At 38.7% G+C, this 17,825-nt stretch overlaps 1 protein-coding gene across 1 annotated transcript; it reads right to left on the bottom strand.

The window, feature by feature from the left end:
• Positions 1 to 395: 395 nt before the first annotated feature.
• On the bottom strand, positions 396 to 1,485 carry LOC122000442 (NAC domain-containing protein 100-like). Its single transcript, XM_042554840.1, has 2 exons — positions 1,304 to 1,485; positions 396 to 1,199 (listed from the first exon to the last, which is right to left on the bottom strand). The coding sequence occupies exons 1-2, from the start codon at positions 1,449 to 1,451 to the stop codon at positions 862 to 864; spliced, it is 486 nt and encodes a 161-aa protein (XP_042410774.1). The 5' UTR covers positions 1,452 to 1,485; the 3' UTR covers positions 396 to 861.
• Positions 1,486 to 17,825: the final 16,340 nt, after the last annotated feature.

Genomic DNA, 17,825 nt, shown 5'->3' with positions numbered 1-17,825 from the left:
CATGTACTTTGTGCAGCAAGGCTATAAGTTCCGACCTGTATCCTTGGCTGGCACATCCCGACCTGTACGCTTTGATCCATGTATTTTGTGCCGCAAGGTTATAAATCCTGACTTGTCTCCTAGCTTCCGAGTTCCTACTCGACGTGTAGGCCTCACCTCGGGATTAACACTTGTGCTTTACCAGGACCATCTTACAACCCGAACCTTCAATCTCCACGTAGGCCGAATTATTCTCCATGTAGGTCATACTCTTGACCACCACGTATGTCTGACTTTTGACTGTCACGTAAGCTTGACTTCTGACCGCCACGTGAGCTAGACTTCTGATCACCCCACGGGTTTGATTCCCGACCACGTCATCTCCTTAACCCCACGATCATGCACCGTATCAATCATAATCATAACAGTCTATCTAAAATTAATCTAATGAAGTCTGACATTTAAATAGTTTTAAAAAATAAAATCATGCATATCATCATATGCCTGATTAACTACTTCCACACGGTGCCCCAACCCATGGCTCCTCCTCCAGAAGAAGAAGAAGATGGATCCCAGTAATCCTCAAACCTCATCGCCGACGCAGTGACCGTGCCGCAGTCAGTGTTCAGGCCAGTGTGCTCTTGCGAGGGGCACCCCACGAAGACCTGCTCCATCATCCTGCTGTGCCTCCTAATTGCAATATCATGATGGTGGTGCAACTGCAAGTAGTCCAGGCCATGAGCATGAGCTTGAGCTTGAGGTGCACCGTTTGAGCTCATCAGATATGGCAGCTCTTCCACTGGGCTTCTCTTTGTAATTCCTCTGTTCTTGTGGAAGACCCTGCAAACAACCCATTCGTCCTGCACTAACATGATCACCCAATTAATTAATTAGAGCATATATAATAAAACATAAGTTGATTATATTATCTTGTTGCATGCATGCCTTTGGTGCAGATGATCTTTGAAAAGAAGTGTGGAGCCTGAACTCATGCATCACCCAGTTAGTCTTCTGGCCTCTGGGGGCTCTGCCTTGGTAGAACACCAGCGTCTTCCTCATGCCCACGAGCACTGATCCTCTCTCCTTGTAGATCTCCTTGTCCTTGCCGGTGGCCTTCCAGTAGCCGGCCTCGGTGGCCCTGTTGGTCCTCACCCCCGTAGGGTACTTCCTGTCCCTCTGGCAGAAGAAGTACCATTTCTTCTCTTCCATCTTCGCCTTGCCTGAAAAGAGAATCAACGTACGTTACGTTATCTATATATATATATATATATTATACGTTATCTATTATACGTACGTTGCGAACATAATCGATCTATACTCTTACTTGGAAGCTCCCATGGCTCGCACTTGTAGAGGTCCACCTCTCCCATGGCCCTCGAAGAGAATGAAGTGTCGATGGCCTTTGGCATGAGGTAGTGGGTGATGATCTCTTCGTCCGTGGGGTGGAACCTGAAGCCCGGAGGCAACTCCATGCACTCTTCTGCCTTGAGGTGGACTTTAGAAACAAGAAAATGGAGGTCAGGCAGGCATTAGCTAGCTTTATATGATAGAAAAAGAAGAAGAAGAAGAGGAGGAGGAGGAGGAGGAGGGTTAATTGTCCAAGGAAAAGGTCCGTATCCTTGAAGTCACTTCAAGAACAAGCCTCCCCCCGCCGTTGTTTTCATACTGACGACGCAGGGAGCTGGAAATAAAGTAGGCTGCTTGAAGTGTTCATACTCGTGGCTGAGCTATACGTTTGAGTTGACTGCGGGGGTTTTAGACTTCCATTGTCAAATGCTAATTAACATTTATGGCATGCTTCAATTAGACGACAAAACAGAACCACACGTCCACAACAGTCTTTGAAAAAAAAAATCTAAAAATGTTTTTATCTATACAATGCAAGAAGCCAGACGGACCGACATTTTTTGATAAGGTTACGTTTCTTTTCGTATTTCAAATTTTTAGAGTTTGTGTACTTATTTATCTCACAATTGTCATTATTTATTTCATATTTGAAGTAATTTTTTAAGATACTCAAGTAACAAACTAAGAGCATCCACAACGCGACGTTAAACGTTATGTTATAATATCACTGTACATTAACACCGCGTTATGAACGCTGACATGACATTAATACATTTGAACGCGTTCAATCTCTTGAACGTGTTCAAATGTTCATTGGGGTGGGCCAGGGCGGGCCCACCCCATGTCCAAACTTTATTTTTTATTTTTTTTTATTTTCGTTAAAGTCAGATAACGTTTCTTTATTAGTTTTTAAATTTTGTTAAAAGGTAACACTTTTTTAAAATATTTAATTTTACAGCTCTTTTAAATAATAGATTTTTTAAATATAAATTTTTAAATTAAAAATTAAATAACGGCTAATTATTTAACGATTACTTTTTAACGGCTAATTAACGGTTAGTTCGAAATTTCATCTATAAATAACCATCAATATGTACACATATTTTCATTCCAATTTTATAATTTCGTTTTCCTAACATTGTAATTTCGTTTTCTCACAAATATCTATTTTATTTAATAAATATATTTAAAAATTAACATTATTTTTGAAAAATAATAAAATTATATTTTTAAACATAAAATTATTATTAAAAAAATAATAATAATTTAAATATTTTAAAACATATTTATTCAATATGGTATAATGTTAAAATGAGTGAGTGGACGGTGGGACCCATGAATAATGAGTTCTAATGTGGGTGAAAGGAGGATGTTATTATAACGAATATTTGACAATGGGCCTCATACTTTTTGATGATATGATGGGTATTATAACACTAGAGCATTGTGGATGCTTAACTAATAACAGCCGTGTCAGGCTCTGCCGTTGGACCGGGCGGCCGGGCGGGCGAGCGGGCTGAAAGTTGCGCCGTAAAAACTGCCGTCCCCACTGAATTTAATTAATTAATTAATTGTTAGGCAAGAAAGTATGCGGGTGGTTAACGAGGTTTCAACTTCGAGGACATCGACCTTTTTCACGTGTGTATATATTTATACGTAATTTGGATGTTACGGCAAAAAGTCTTATTTTGTTCGAATTATCAAATAGGCTCCACTTTGACGCCCCTTGTTACTTGGTTAATCAAATTTTTTTTTCCTGAGCCAAATAATTAATAAACACGATAATTATGACATGCTTAAATGAATTTAAATTTGGATGAGACTTGAGAGGCCGGCGTTCGAAAACGTGATCAATTTAAAATAAATTGTTGTGGTGCAGGACTGTTGTTCCGGATGGTGTTGATTTAATTATCACATGGAAAGTGCGAGTCAAAAGCGTCCTGTATAAGTCAAGGTAAACGAAGGTAGGCAGGCACGGCTAGCTAGCTGGCGCTTCAGAGAAGAATTTGTATAGTGCGTGGGGGGTTTCCGAATCAATGAGGTTTCAAACATGCCCCTCATGCCTTGAAAGGACATGGAAGTTAATTGGGACTCCTTCGACCACTAAAAAGTAGTCCTCCACATTTCAACTTAATCAATTTTATTAGGGCTCTTCTTATTTTGTATAATTCTTTTTTTAAAAAATGATTTTATGAGTAATAAATTAACAACTAATGCCATGTGGCCCCAACTAAGATGGAGCCTCTAGTTTACACTCCCAACCTTAAAGTGTCTATCTTGTTGAGTAATATAGTTCTTATTACGGTAGACTCTTCTTTACAGTGGTCAACTATAATTTATATAGGATCGTTATATTAGAAGAGGAGGGTGAATAACGCTCATGACTTTTTCACGATTTCAAAAAGGAACCGGAGTAAAACGTAACGGAATAAATAAAGAAAATAAAAACAATACTGACACTTTTAGTTTTACATGGTTTAAAGATTAAATGCTATAAATGAAAATTATATCGACGACTTAAAGAGTTAGAGTTTTGAGTTTTCAATCATCGGAGAAGCATTACGACTTTAATTGACTTGTCTTTTTGAGCAGCATGCAATAGAGAGATCGTGAGAATTTGTTAATTGAAGTTCTGAATGTTGTATGTTCGAAGCTGCTGGTCAAACACTTTTTATAGCTGAGTTGAACATGATTCGATCCATTGATTTCGGAATCACTATTTGACTTGATGTTGATCAGTCAACCGATCCCTCTGATCAATTGAATTCTTCTTGAATCGACCCGGCTTCCCATCCAAATGCTGCTACTTAGGATATATAAAAGCCTTCATTTGGTCGACCGATTCAGCCGTTCGATCGATCGAATCTTCGACACTCCCCGCCTTATCTAGTCAGCTCAACCCGATCCGATCAGCCTGTTGTTTATCCCTTGTTCGATCGACTGAACCCGAGGTTCGGTCGATCGATCCCTTGGTCGAAACTTCACCTTGAGCTGATCTGATCTCTAGGATTCAGTCAACTAATCTCGACGTTCGGTTGACCAAACAAGGTAAAAACCTTAACCTATAAAATATTAGCATTCTACAAAATAGAGTTAGAATAATAGGTAGATAACATATTTTGATAGTCTCTAGACTGTCCGGTTCTGACTTTTGAATTTCTCGAGAATCCTAGGTCGAACTGACGCATATTGTTCCCTCAAAGGGGAATGCGTCCTTACCTACTCCTCTCAGTAAAATTTATCTTTTGCCAGACCAGTTCTCCAAACCGTTTGCTCAGCGTCTAATACATCAGGACTTTATGTTGGACGTCCAATCCTCGAACCGTCCAATCTTCCGCCTGGTGTCCGCGACCCCCGGACTTGTTGGTTAGTCCTAGGAAAATCGTACCGGTTCCACTGTACAAAAATTTTGTACAAGTTTCAAATCTTTCCTTAAATAACCTATTGTTTTCTTTAGAAATTAAATTAGGAATCACAGACGGAACTTAACATCATTGATTCCAAATTTAACTTATCTGTTCTTAATGGTTTAGATTTGAATCGCAAGCAGAACTTAACACTATTGATTCAAATCTACCTATGTTATTAATTCCATTAAATATTAATTTCCAAAATTGGCTTCCAGGATTGCATGGCGAGGCAAATGACTTTCTTGGATATGGGAGCAACTACCACCGCCTAGACAAAGCCTTTTAAGGAAAGCTAATATTTAATTTCCTTAAATAACTCTAGGTTAACCAAAAAGAACAATCGAATCACAAATTCGAAAAATAAAAGAAAAACACAACCTCGAAACAAATCCGAAAACTCTAGAATCATATACCTCTTGTGTTTGGTATTTTCATAAATAACTATACAAAGAAAACTAGTATGATGCGGAAAACAATTACTAGTTATACCTTTCTTTGTAAGCAAAAATAACCTCTTGATCTTCTACCATATTCCTCTTCTAACCTCGGACATTGTGTGGGCAACGATCTTCCGAGATGAGAACCACCAAGCACCTTCTTCTTCCTTCTAGGTTTCGGCCACCAAAAGCTCCACCAAAGATGAAGAGGTTCGACCACCACCAAGCTCCAAGGGATGCTAGAAATATCGCCTCCTTTTCTCTCCTTCTTCTCCAAGCAAGATCCGGCAACCACAAGGACTCCATGGATGAGATGAGGTTCGGCCACAAGATGGAGAAGAGAGAAAGAGGAGGGGCCGGCCACACCCAAGGAGAAAAGAGAGGAGAAAAATAATAGAGTCGTTCACCCATGAAGGCACCTCTACCCCCTCTTTTATAATCCTTGGTCTTGGCAAATAAGGAAATTTAAATAAAAACTTCCTTAATTCTTTTTCCATGAAAAAGAAAATTTATTTAATTAAAAACAATTTTCTCTTCTCAATTTACAATGGCCGACCACTTTAAAAACAAAACAAGGAGAGTTTTAATTAATTAAAACTTCCTAATTTATCTCCGGAAATTTATAAAAATTTCTCAAATAATTTTTCCCTTCATGGTGGTTTGTAAAATGGAAATTTTATAAATTAAAATCTTTCTTATAAACATGTGAATAAAAAGAAAGTTATCTCTAAAAATTAAAATCTCTTTTAATCTACAAATAAGGAAAGATATCAAATCTTTTCTTAATCTTTTGTAGAAACTTATAAAAGAGAATATTTAATTTTTTAAACTCTCTTTTAAATCATGAACATGGTTAAAAAAGGAAAGTTTTCTCAAAGTTAAAATCTACCTTTCAATCTACAAATAAGGAAAGATCTCAAATCTTTTCTTAATCTTTTGTAGAAAGCTATAAAAGGAAAGATTAAAATTTTAAACTCTCTTTTAAAACCATGATATCCACATAAGAAATAATTTTAACAAAAAAATCCCTTTTTAATATGATGTGGCCGACCACCTAAGCTTGGGCTCCAAGCTATTGGTCGGCCACCTTAAGGCTCAATCTTTAGGCTTGGCCGGCCCTAAGATTGAGCTTCAAGCTTAGCTTGACCAACCCCTATAGGTTGGGTAAGAAGGTGGGTATGTGGTGGGTATAAATCTCTATATACAAGAGGCTACGATAGGGACCGAGAGGAGAAATTGATTTTGGTCTCCCAATGAAATTAAGCTTCCCGTGTTCGCCCCAAACACACAACTTAATTCCATCAATAATAATTCATTTCACTAAAGAACTATTATTGAATTACCGCACTAATCCCAAATTACATTTTGGGCTCCTTCTTATTATAAGTGTGTTAGTCTCCCTGTGTTTAAGATGTCGAATGTCCACTAATTAAATGAGTTACTGACAACTCACTTAATTAATATCTTAGTCCAAGAGTAGTACCACTCAACCTTATCGTCATGTCGGACTAAATCCACCTGCAGGGTTTAACATGACAATCCTTATGAGCTCCTTTTGGGGACATTATCAACCTAGATCACTAGGACACAGTTTCCTTCTATAATCAACAACACACACTCTAAGTGATATCATTTCCCAACTTATCGGGCTTATTGATTTATCGAACTAAATCTCACCCATTGATAAATTAAAGAAATAAATATCAAATATATGTGCTTGTTATTATATTAGGATTAAGAGCACACACTTCCATAATAACTGAGGTCTTTATTTTTTTATAAAGTCAGTATAAAAGAAACGACCTCTAATAGTCCTACTCAATACACTCTAAGTGTACTAGTGTAATTATATAGTTAAGATAAACTAATACCTAATTACACTACGACCTTCCAATGGTTTGTTCCTTTCCATCTTGGTCGTGAGCTACTGTTTATAATTTATAAGGTACTGATAACATGACCCTCTGTGTGTGACACCACACACCATGTTATCTACAATATAAATTAATTGAACAACTACATTTATCATAAATGTAGACATTTGACCAATGTGATTCTTATTTCTAGATAAATGTTTATACCAAAAGCTAGGCTTTTAGTATACATCCTAATAATCTGTCACTTATACTAAAAGACTAAGCTATCATTTCTGCTGTCATACATCTGATTCCCAACCCTTCAACATGCCCATAAAAAGCTCTTGCCTTAAGGACCTTAGTGAAAGGATCTATAGGTCATTACCTGATGCAATCTAAGCGGCAACAACTTCTCCTCATTATACGATTTCTCGTATTGGGTAGTACTTGCGCTCTATTGTGTTTACTTGCCTTATGGACTTATGGTTTCTTCGAGTTTGCTACTGCACCAAATTATTTTGGGTAAACCAGAAATCATATCTAAGTCTATCTTGAAGTATCTGAGTCATACAGCTTTTATGGCTACCACAGAGGCTGCCATATACTCAGCTTCTATGGTGGAGTCCGAAAAAGCACCTATGTTTATCACTCTTCCATAGTTATAACTTCACCTCCTAAAGTAAACACAAAACCCCGAGGTCGACTTACTATTATCCCTATCTGATTGGAAGTCAAAATCCGTGCAACCCACAGGGACCAAATTAATTGCCTTGTAAGCTAGCATATAATCTCAAGTGCCTCTAAGGTACTTCAATATATGCTTTACCACAGTCCATTGTCCTTATTCAGGGTTAATTTGATATCTGCTAACTATGCCCTTGACAAAACAGATTCCTGATCTCGTGCATAGCATACATTAGGCTTCCGACAGCCGAAGCATAAGGAACTGCCTTCATTTACTTTATCTCCTTTGATGTCTTCGGAGACATCTCTTTAGATAAAGCTACTCCATGCTGAAAAGGTAAGAAACCTTTCTTGGAGTTTTGCATGCTTAAAACGAGCAAGGATTGTATGAAGCTCGAGATAGGCAAAACATTCTTTTCTTGCGATCTCTTATGTCTTTGATCCCAAGAATGTGTGCACATTCTCCTAAGTTCTTTATATCAAATTGTTTGGACAACCATACCCTTACTTCCGACAACACTTTGATATTGTTTCCAACTACCAAAAATGTCATCTACGTATAGTACAAGAAATATCACCACGTTTCCATCACACTTCTTGTATACACAAAACTCATTCAGTTATAAAATAAATCCATAGGTCTGGATTACTTTATTAAACCGGATATACCAAGATCTTGGAGCTTTACTTCAGTCCATAGACTGATTGAGCTTACACACAAGATGCTCTTTGCTCTTTGCAATGAACCTTTCTGGTTGCTTTATATAGATGTTTTCTTCAAGACTTCCGTTAAGGAAAACTATCTTGACATCCTCTCGCCAAATCTCATAATCCATATGAGCAACAATAGATAAAGGAATCCGGATAGACTTTAAGCATGGCTACCGGTAAAAGGTTTCCCTTTTTCAACAAGCCTTGCTTTGAAAGTATACACCTTCTTGTCTGTCCTTCCTTTTCTATTGTGGACCTAATGGTTTTTACACCTTTTGGTGATTTTTCAAGTTCCCAGACTTTATTATAATACATATATTCTAATTCTTTATTAATTGCTCTTTGCCAAGATGCTGCATCTTTATCTTGGAGCACTCCGTCGTATGTCCGGGGATCAGGTTCATGTCCACCAGGGATCAAATCCAAAGACTCTCCCAAAGCATGAATTTTTTAAGTTGCCTAACAACCCTCCCACTACGATGAGATACTTTCTGTAATTGTGTATCATTTGTGATACGTACGTGTTACAATTTTTTGTGATATTTCATCTTGTACAGTTGGTACTAGGTTAGACGTGTCCTTTAATTTCCTTAAAACAATTTTTACTCATGGACTTGTGGTTCATAGTATAGTCTAAAATCGGGCATTGGTACCAATAATGACCTTCTGATTTTAAGGACTAAAAACCTCTTTTCATTTTTCTAGGATAACTCACAAACTAGTGAACTCATGTCCAATATTATCAGTGTCTCTCATGTGCTAGACCATCCAAATTTGAATATGCTTCAGACTAGGCTTACGCCCAATCTGCAATTCTATGGGAGTAGAGAGTTCTGACTTAGAAGGTACTACGTTCACTTCTGTTTCCAGTGTATATCCTTAAAACGAATTTGGTAATTTTCTGAATAACTCATCATCGATCTAATTATTCCATAAGAGTCTTATACCTTCTTTCAACTACACCATTCTGTTGGGGTGTACCAGGTGCAGTTAGTTGAGATTAAATCCCTACTTCTGATAAGTGACTTCTAAACTCTCCTAAGAGGTACTCGTTACTACGATTTCACCGTAGTGACTTGATACTTTTACTTTGACGTTACTCCACATCAGCCTAGTTACTCTTTGAACTAATCAAAGCACTTAGACTTGTGATATATCAAGTAAATGTATCCTTATCTCGAATAGTCGTCTATAAAAGAGACGAAATATTCGAAACAACCTCTTGCCTGGATAGTTATAGGACCACACAAATCAGAATGAACCAATTCCATTATATCTTTGGCTCCATACCCCTTAGACTTAAAAGCTTCTTGGTTATTTTCCTTCCAAGTAAGACTCTCAGGTTGAAAAAATTTTCCACTACCAATGAACCCAAAAGTTCATCAGCTACCAATGAATCCTACTTAAGTTAAAATAGCCTAGCCTTTGTTGCCCAAGATATAATTGGTTCATCTCTGAAGGTTGCTTTCTCTTAATAGTTAGAAGATGTGTTATTAATTTCTATTTATTGCATCGTGGGAGTTATTGGATTTATAAATTGTCAACCAACGTACCAAAACAGATATCTTTCCTATTTTCTTGATAACAAGTTTGTTATCAAAATAGATAGAATATCTATTCTTTGATAGTTTAGAAACCGAAATCAAATTCTTTCTAAACTTGGTACGTAAAGATAATTTCTTAAAATCCATATTTTATTCCTATCAGAGGATAAGCATCTCCCACTGCAACAGCTACCACTTTTGCAGCAGTGCCCATGTAGACAGTGACTTCCCCTTCCTATAGTTATCGGGTTTCCTGGAACCTCTGCAATAAATTGCAGACATGATTAGTGGCTCCCGTATCTACACACCAGGTACCGGCAGATAACACCACTAATCATGTATTAACTAATGAATGAAATACACATATTTTGTTCTTAGTTCTAAGAGGACAGTCTACCTTAATGTCCAAGTCCTATTTCCAATCAATACAATTGGGACTTCTAAGTCTATTCTATAGTATAACAACTAGGGGATTGAAAAATATTTTAAATCCTAAGAATCACAAAAATATTTGGTCAAGACCAACACCCTAAAATCCCCATGAATTTTGTATGCCACGATAGTGTGGACGTATTCAAAATTAAAGAGGAGATTTTATCCATTAATTTTATTATCTCGGCATCCTAACTTTATGACAAATAAAATTAATAGTTGGTCTATCAAATATTTGGTCAAAAACTTTGAATTTGAAATAATATTGATTCCTCAAAATAATATCATTTAAATTCACCAACACCTCAAACACCGTGAATTTTGCATGCCACGATAGTGTGGACGTATACAAATTCAAACATTTGTAAGAGGAGGGTTTTATACATTAATTATCTTGTCAATAAGTCTTTATGACAAATAAAATTACCTCATACACCGTGAATTTTGTATGCCACGATAGTGTGGACGTATACAAAATCTCAACATTTGTAAGAGGGGGTTTTAATTTTATTTTCTTGTCAACTTATCCTTTTGACAAATTAATAGTTGGTTTTCCTTTGGTCACACAAATAATAGCAGTGACTCCGATGGGGAGGATGCTATTAAACGTGCCTAAGTGTATACCATTACTTGACACTAAGTCCATTAATAAGATTATGCCCCTTCCGATGGGGAAGATTACACGCTCTTGATTAATTTCCTATAGTCATCCAAAATGAAAGTTTGATCTAGTGATCCGCAAACAAGCTCATCCGATATGGAGGAAGGCACTCAGAGCTAACGCGCAGCTTGTTGCATCACTTACAAACCAGTAATGGAGACCGTGTAATTTATTTAAAATAAATCCCTCTCCCACTTAATTATTTAAAGTGAGGAATTTTAAACTATCCTAGCATACATCACATGCATACACACACATCACAGTAAATAAAAGCAATAAATATGGAAATTATTTTCCAACTATTATGGCCTTTTCCTCTAACAACCCAATTTTCCCTATTTCAAGTTCTAAAAGTCCATAAAAATATTTGAAAATACTTTTCAAATATTCTAGAGATTTTTAGGAATTTTTAGAGTATTTTTACGTAATTTTTGAAGGTCGTTTAGTATGTTTACAAAAAGAAAGAAGTTTTGACCAAAAAAAAACGTTGAAGGTGAGACTCGAACCCAAGACCTCCGGTCGAACCCGACCTAACCGGACACAGCCAACCAACTGGGCTGCGCACGCTTTGTTAACCGAGTATGAGGAGAAATAGGTTTAAGGTATAGTATAATGGGAACCCAAAATTAGACCTAGCTATAAAAGGTTAAGTGAAAATGGATTATTTTTATTCTTCTTTTTCTCCCGAAATCCTTTCTTCCTCTCGTTCTCGCGTGCGACAGCGTCGGCGTTGCTTGGGCGAAGACGAAGCCGAAATTAGGGCTGCATTCCGGTGGCTGGCGAGCGTTCTTCTTCAAGGGTTCTTCACAAACCAAGCTTCTCTCGGCAAGGCAAACGCTCGGGCAAGAGAAGAGGCCAAGATTTGGAGCTTCGCTCGAACCCTAGACCTCCTCCTTCTCGGTTGTAAGTCCAAGCAATCAAGGGTAAGTACTACTCACCTGTGGTAGGAGTTGCTCCGAGCTTCGGTTTGTTTTCTTTGCTTTCGGATTGTAGTGTGCAACATGCGTTCATGGCTTTCTTCCTTTTAAGTTCTGTTGTAGCAAGATTTAAGATCATGTTGCTAGACATCGAATTTGACTTTGAAACGAAACAAGCTTTATATAGGTTCTAAATTTCCAGCAGGTTTAGTTTGATTTGCGCTATGAAAGGGGCACCAACAATCCCATTTTCTGTGGTATTTGCAGTAGATACGGATAGCTCCAATTGTAGCAGAGAACAACCCCTTTCTTTGTGCATTTCTGTAGACATGAACAGCTCCATTTGGAACTTAGAATAGCCCCTTTGGAGCTCATTCCAGTCCAAGTTTTCTTTGTGTTCACTGCAGAAACGTACAGCTCTATTAGAGCATAGGACAACCCTTCCTTCTTGATATTTCAGCAGGCACGAACATTGTCCCTTGGAGCCTACTGTAGTTTTCCACAGCTGCTTAATTCGTGCTATATAAGGGGTACGAACGGCCTTAGTTTCTGGAAGTATTTAGCCAGATCTTTAGTGGCTTACTTTAACATGTAGTTTGGATTTCCTGTGGAATTCTATACTAGGGATAACTTGTGTTAACCATGTTATTAGATCTGCTGTCATTTAATTTCGTTAACATGCAGTTTTTTTTCTTGGTCTCCTTATCGTGTAGTTTAAGCAATTCAGATTCGGATTTGCAGTGGGTTTCAGTTCCAGAATTTTTAGTATTCATATGAACAGATTTTAGCATATAGTAGCATGTTGATTTTTGTTTCCCTTTGCTTTAAGATGTGCATGAACAGATTATAACATATAGTAGTATGCTGATTTTTGTTTCCCTTTGCTTTAAGATATGCATGAACAGATTTTAGCATATACATGTATGCACATAGCATTTAGTTTGGACTTTCCTTTCTATAATGAGCATCTATAAGTAAGAAAAAGACCAAGGTTTAGTTAAAAAGAGATAACAAGTAAATTAAAGTAAGAGGCTAGTACCCGACTTCCGAGGTTGTCGTTAAACAAATCCAGGTGACCGTTTCCGAGGTCTCAGCCCTGGTAAGACCGAGGTCTTTACCCTGTGGGACTACAGCAGTCTCTATTAGGGAGCGCGCATAAGATAGTACTAAGCCTAGGCCCAAAGAAAAAGAAGAAGAAAGAAAAGTAAAAGTAAAAGAAATTAAAAGATTAATTTCAAGTATAAAGTTATAAGTAAATGAAACAAGTATCACCTATGTTTAGAATTTGCAGAAGTTTAGTTCCTTTAATTCTAAACATACAGCATGAGTTTCATTACTTTTCTTATCAGTTTAGTGAGCATGATTAGTTTTATTTCCAGTATTTAGCTTTATTCTGGTATATCATGAGTATGCAGTTTATTTGAGTACCTTACTATTAGCTGAGTACATGTAGCTTTTCTTTTAGCATTTCAGTTTCAGTATCGTTTGCATTTTTATGCACTTCGAGTTTTTGTGAGATAGTATAGTACTTACTAAGCGTTTCGCTTATAGATCTATTTTTTCCTCCTACTGCAGATAAAGGAAAAGCTAAAGTATGAAAGGAAGGCGACAAGGTGGTGGTGATGAAGGTGTGTGATGACTGGACTATGGAGAGATGCAGAGTTTGCTAGCAAATTTGCAGGACCTACTTGTTTAGAGTTCTTTTAGTTTTCTTTAAATATTATTATGAGTGGAGATTGTAATTAAGTTTATTCCACACTTGTAGCTTGATATGTCCTACTGTTGGAGTTATGTTTGGTTACTATTGCTAGAATAACTTCCTTTTAGTTATAGTGTGTATTATTACTGCGTGGTTGTGAAAATATATGTTCCAGCCGCCTGTGGCTGAGTATAGATTGTTTGTATTGTTGATTTGGTCACCGGTACAGAGGAGACTCTGTCGAAATTTTTCGGTAGGAATTCCTCTAGGGCCGTGATAAATCTAAGTGTTGCTAATAATAGCATAAGTGACACTAGTAAGTACAGTAGTAGTTAGGTAACGGTCGCCCTTAGAGAGTAGTAGTATGAAGGGTGGTCGTTACAGTTGGTATCAAAGCAGCGTTCCATTCTCCAGCATCACACACACATCAGCATCAGCCTTGCCATCTCCAAGTAAGAAAGTATTTAAATTCTTTCTTTATTCTGCTTTCCTTATTATTAACTGCAGTATAGAGTATTTGTTTTTGAATGCTTAAGTAAGATAGAAGATTTTGTTTCCCTTTTCTATATTCATATATAAGTATGATTAGAAGGGTTAGAGAAGCTATCAAGCCTTTTCCTCTGCATAATTAGATGTCGAGAAGAGGATGTCCCCGTACCGTTCATACTGAGGACCGAGTTCAGGAGAACGAAGAGCCCAGAACCCCTGGGCCTATTCTCTCTGAAGTTGTTGCTCAATTTCAGAGACAAGTAGCGAGCAGCAGCAAGTGATTGCCAATCTAATGGCCAATCAGAAGCCAGCTCCTCCCCCTCCCCCAACCATTAATGTGGAGACCCCAGTGGTGACTAAAGTCCTATCGGTTGCCCTAGAAGTCGCCACAACACCTAGAAGACAAGAAGCATACCTCATCCAGTGGCTGAAGCTGAAACCAGAAAGATTCTCAGGCACGACTGAGCCCTGGGATGCCCAGGCTTGGTTCAAGACACTTGAGAGCACAATGGAGCTTCTTGACTGGCCAGAAGTCGAGAAGGTTAAGTGTGCCTCTTTCTGCCAATCGGGAGGTGCTTGTAGGTGGTGGGAGCGAGTTAAGAGTAAGAGAGCAGTCAACCAGATGAGCTGGGTTGACTTCGAGACAGAGTTTTATGAAGAAGTCTTCCGTCAACGGATCACCAATAAACAGTATGAGGAGCTTATGGAATTCAGACAAGGTGACCTACCAGTAGAAGAAGCGGTTAAAAGATTTAACAGTCTAGCTCACATTTTCCTAGAGTTAGTAAGTACAGTGAAAGAACGAGTCAGACTGACGCTCCGAATGCTGAGACCAGAAATAGCACCTAATGTGAGTAGTGAAACTCATCGACCATAGATTGGTGAAGAGCTGGTCAGCAGGGCATTAGTGAGCACTATCTGAACAGTAACAAGGAACAACAAACGCAACACAAGCCAGTCAAGATAGAAGACAAGACAGTGGGGAAACAGAGACCTCAGTCAAGTAATCAGAATTGGAAAGACAAAGATAACAAGAAAGACCCAAGCAGGAAGATGTTCGGGTAGTCTGTGAGTATCCAAAGATATATCCAGAAGGGATACCTGGACTACCTCCCAACAGAGAAGTAGAGTTTGAGATTGAATTAGTTCCTGAAACCGGTCCAATTTCAAAAGCTCCATACCGCATGTCTCCAACAGAGCTGAAAGAGTTACAAGAACAACTTCAGGAGCTGCTTGACAAAGGCTTCATTCGCCCTAGTCACTCACCTTGGGGAGCTCCTGTGTTGTTTGTCAAGAAGAAAGATGGATCTATGCGAATGTGCATAGATTACAGAGATCTGAATCAAGTGACGATCAAGAACAAGTACCCCCTTCTTAGGATCGACGACTTATTTGATCAGTTAAGAGGGGCAACAGTGTTCTCAAAGATAGACCTGTGCTCTAGGTACCATCAGCTAAATGTGAAAGAAAGAGATATACCCAGAACGACGTTCAGGACCAGATACAGACACTACGAGTTTGTAGTCATGCATTTTGGTGTGACTAATGCACCAGTGGTTTTCATAGACTTGATGAACAGAGTGTTCAGAGAATACCTTGACAAATTTGTCATTGTGTTCATCGACGACATTCTAGTCTATTCAAGGACCCTAGAGGAGCATGACACCCACTTGAGAATAGTACTGTATGCTAAATTCTTATGCTAAATTCTCAAAGTGCGAATTCTGGTTAGATCAGGTGGCATTTCTAGGTCACATCATTTCTAAAGAAGGTATTCAGGTGGATCCAGCCAAAATAGAAGCGGTCAACAACTGGAGTAGACCCAAGAATGCCAGGGAGATCAGAAGCTTCCTTGGTTTAGCTGGGTACTACAGGAAATTCGTGGAGGACTTTTCCAGGATAGCCTCTCCACTAACATCTCTCACCAGAAAGAACAAGAGGTTTGAATGGTCAGATAAATGTGAGCAGAGTTTCCAAGAGTTGAAGAAGAGACTGACCAGTGCTCCTATTCTGACTGTTCCAGAGAGTGACAAGAGTTTTGACATCTACAGTGATGCTTCCAAGATGGGCTTAGGAGTTGTACTCATGCAAGAAGGAAAAGTTATAGCTTATGCTCCAGACAACTCAAAGACTACGAGAAGAACTATCCCACTCACGATCTTGAGCTGGCAGCTGTGGTCTTTGCACTGAAACTCTGGCGACATCATGTTGGTGCGGTTAGCACTAACGATTTAACCCAGGTTTTGATGAATGACAAATCAGGTTAAGTTAGTTTGTTTTTGTCTGACACTTTGATCGAGTGTGCAGGAGAAGTCCAGACAGGTCGACGGGCTGACCGGATGTCTGGCACGGAGTCCAGCTAGGTCAATGGGCTGACCGGATAGCTGGCGAGAAGTCCAAGCGGGTCGACGGGCTGACCGGACGCTTGGCGAGAAGTCCAGCTAGGTCGACGGGCTGACCGGATAGCTGGCGAGAAGTCCAAGCGGGTCGACCGGACGCTTGGCGAGAAGTCCAGACGGGTCGACGGGCTGACCGGACGTCTGGCAGGTAAGTGAGGTAAGTCACTGGAGGGGAGTGACTGTGAGGACGCGTTCCCGGGAAGGGGACAATAGGCGTCGATCCGGCTTAGATCCATTTCGGATGTCTAAGTCGAGATCGTGACTAGATTCCGGTCTCGGAAAGACGGAATCTAAGTCATACTCTTTTTATCTATCTGTTGAACTTTAACTGTGCTAACAATCTGTTTTACAGGATGTATATTTGCCTCGGACTAACTTTGTTTTGCAGGAAAAGGGAGTTTTCTGGAACAAGGTGGTCCCGGAAGGCGAATTCTATCCAACCAAGTCGTCGCCACGTGGAGCATCTCGGTTTGTCGGCTCGTCATTCCGAGCGCCGGAAGGGATCCAGCGCTGAACGATATAAAAGAAGCCCAGAGCTTGGATGAATCAAGCGAGAACTCTTTCTCTTTGGTCTTTGCTCGACGTTCAGTGCGACGCCAACAACGCTCCGACAAAAGTGCTCCTCCGGTTTTTATTTAATCTTCTTTGTCAGTATTGCTTTATAGTCACTAGCACTTCCTGTACTTATTCTGTAATCATATTTCGACTTGTTAGTGATTGCCCAACGAAAGTGGTCAAGGACCACAGGCCTTCGAGTAGGAGTCGTCACAGGCTCCGAACGAAGTAAAAACATCTGTGTCTATTTTATTTTTCCGCTGCGTTTATACTCGTCTTTTTCGAATCAATATTCACCCCCCCCCCTCTATCGAATCTAAACGGTCCTACAAGTGGTATCAGAGCAGGTACCGCTCTGATTTGGTGCAACCACCAATCAGGCAAAGGGGGGATTTTTTGAAAGAAAATTTAGATATTGTTTGTCTTTAAAATAAAACCTTACGCCTTTCATTTTTTTCCCTCCAAAACCATTTTTGAAAAATACATCGCCATCTCTTCACCATTGCTTAGTATTGACAAGATATTATATTTTCAAAAATTTGAAATAATATTTTTTATTAATATTTTAATAATATTTTATTAGTTTTTTCGAAAATAGTGAAATATTATTTTTTTCAGCACTGCTAATCCAAGACCAAGTCTTGGGATCTTTTGTTTGTTTCTCTGTGTGCAAGAAATTATGACTCTTCTAGAAGGACGGAACCC

This window comes from Zingiber officinale, chromosome 7A, assembly GCF_018446385.1.
Source record: "Zingiber officinale cultivar Zhangliang chromosome 7A, Zo_v1.1, whole genome shotgun sequence".
Classification (NCBI taxonomy): domain Eukaryota; kingdom Viridiplantae; phylum Streptophyta; class Magnoliopsida; order Zingiberales; family Zingiberaceae; genus Zingiber; species Zingiber officinale.
The sequence above is the reverse complement of the archived record's forward strand: the minus strand, read 5'-3'. Positions and strand labels throughout refer to the sequence as shown.

Bases quoted from the DNA above. Each gene is read 5' to 3' on its own strand.
- LOC122000442 (XM_042554840.1), bottom strand. From the start codon at position 1,451: ATGGAGTTGCCTCCGGGCTTCAGGTTCCACCCCACGGACGAAGAGATC. The intron at 1,200-1,303 runs GTAAGAGTATAG...TTCTCTTTTCAG, and splicing joins CGAGCCATGGGAGCTTCCAA to GCAAGGCGAAGATGGAAGAG.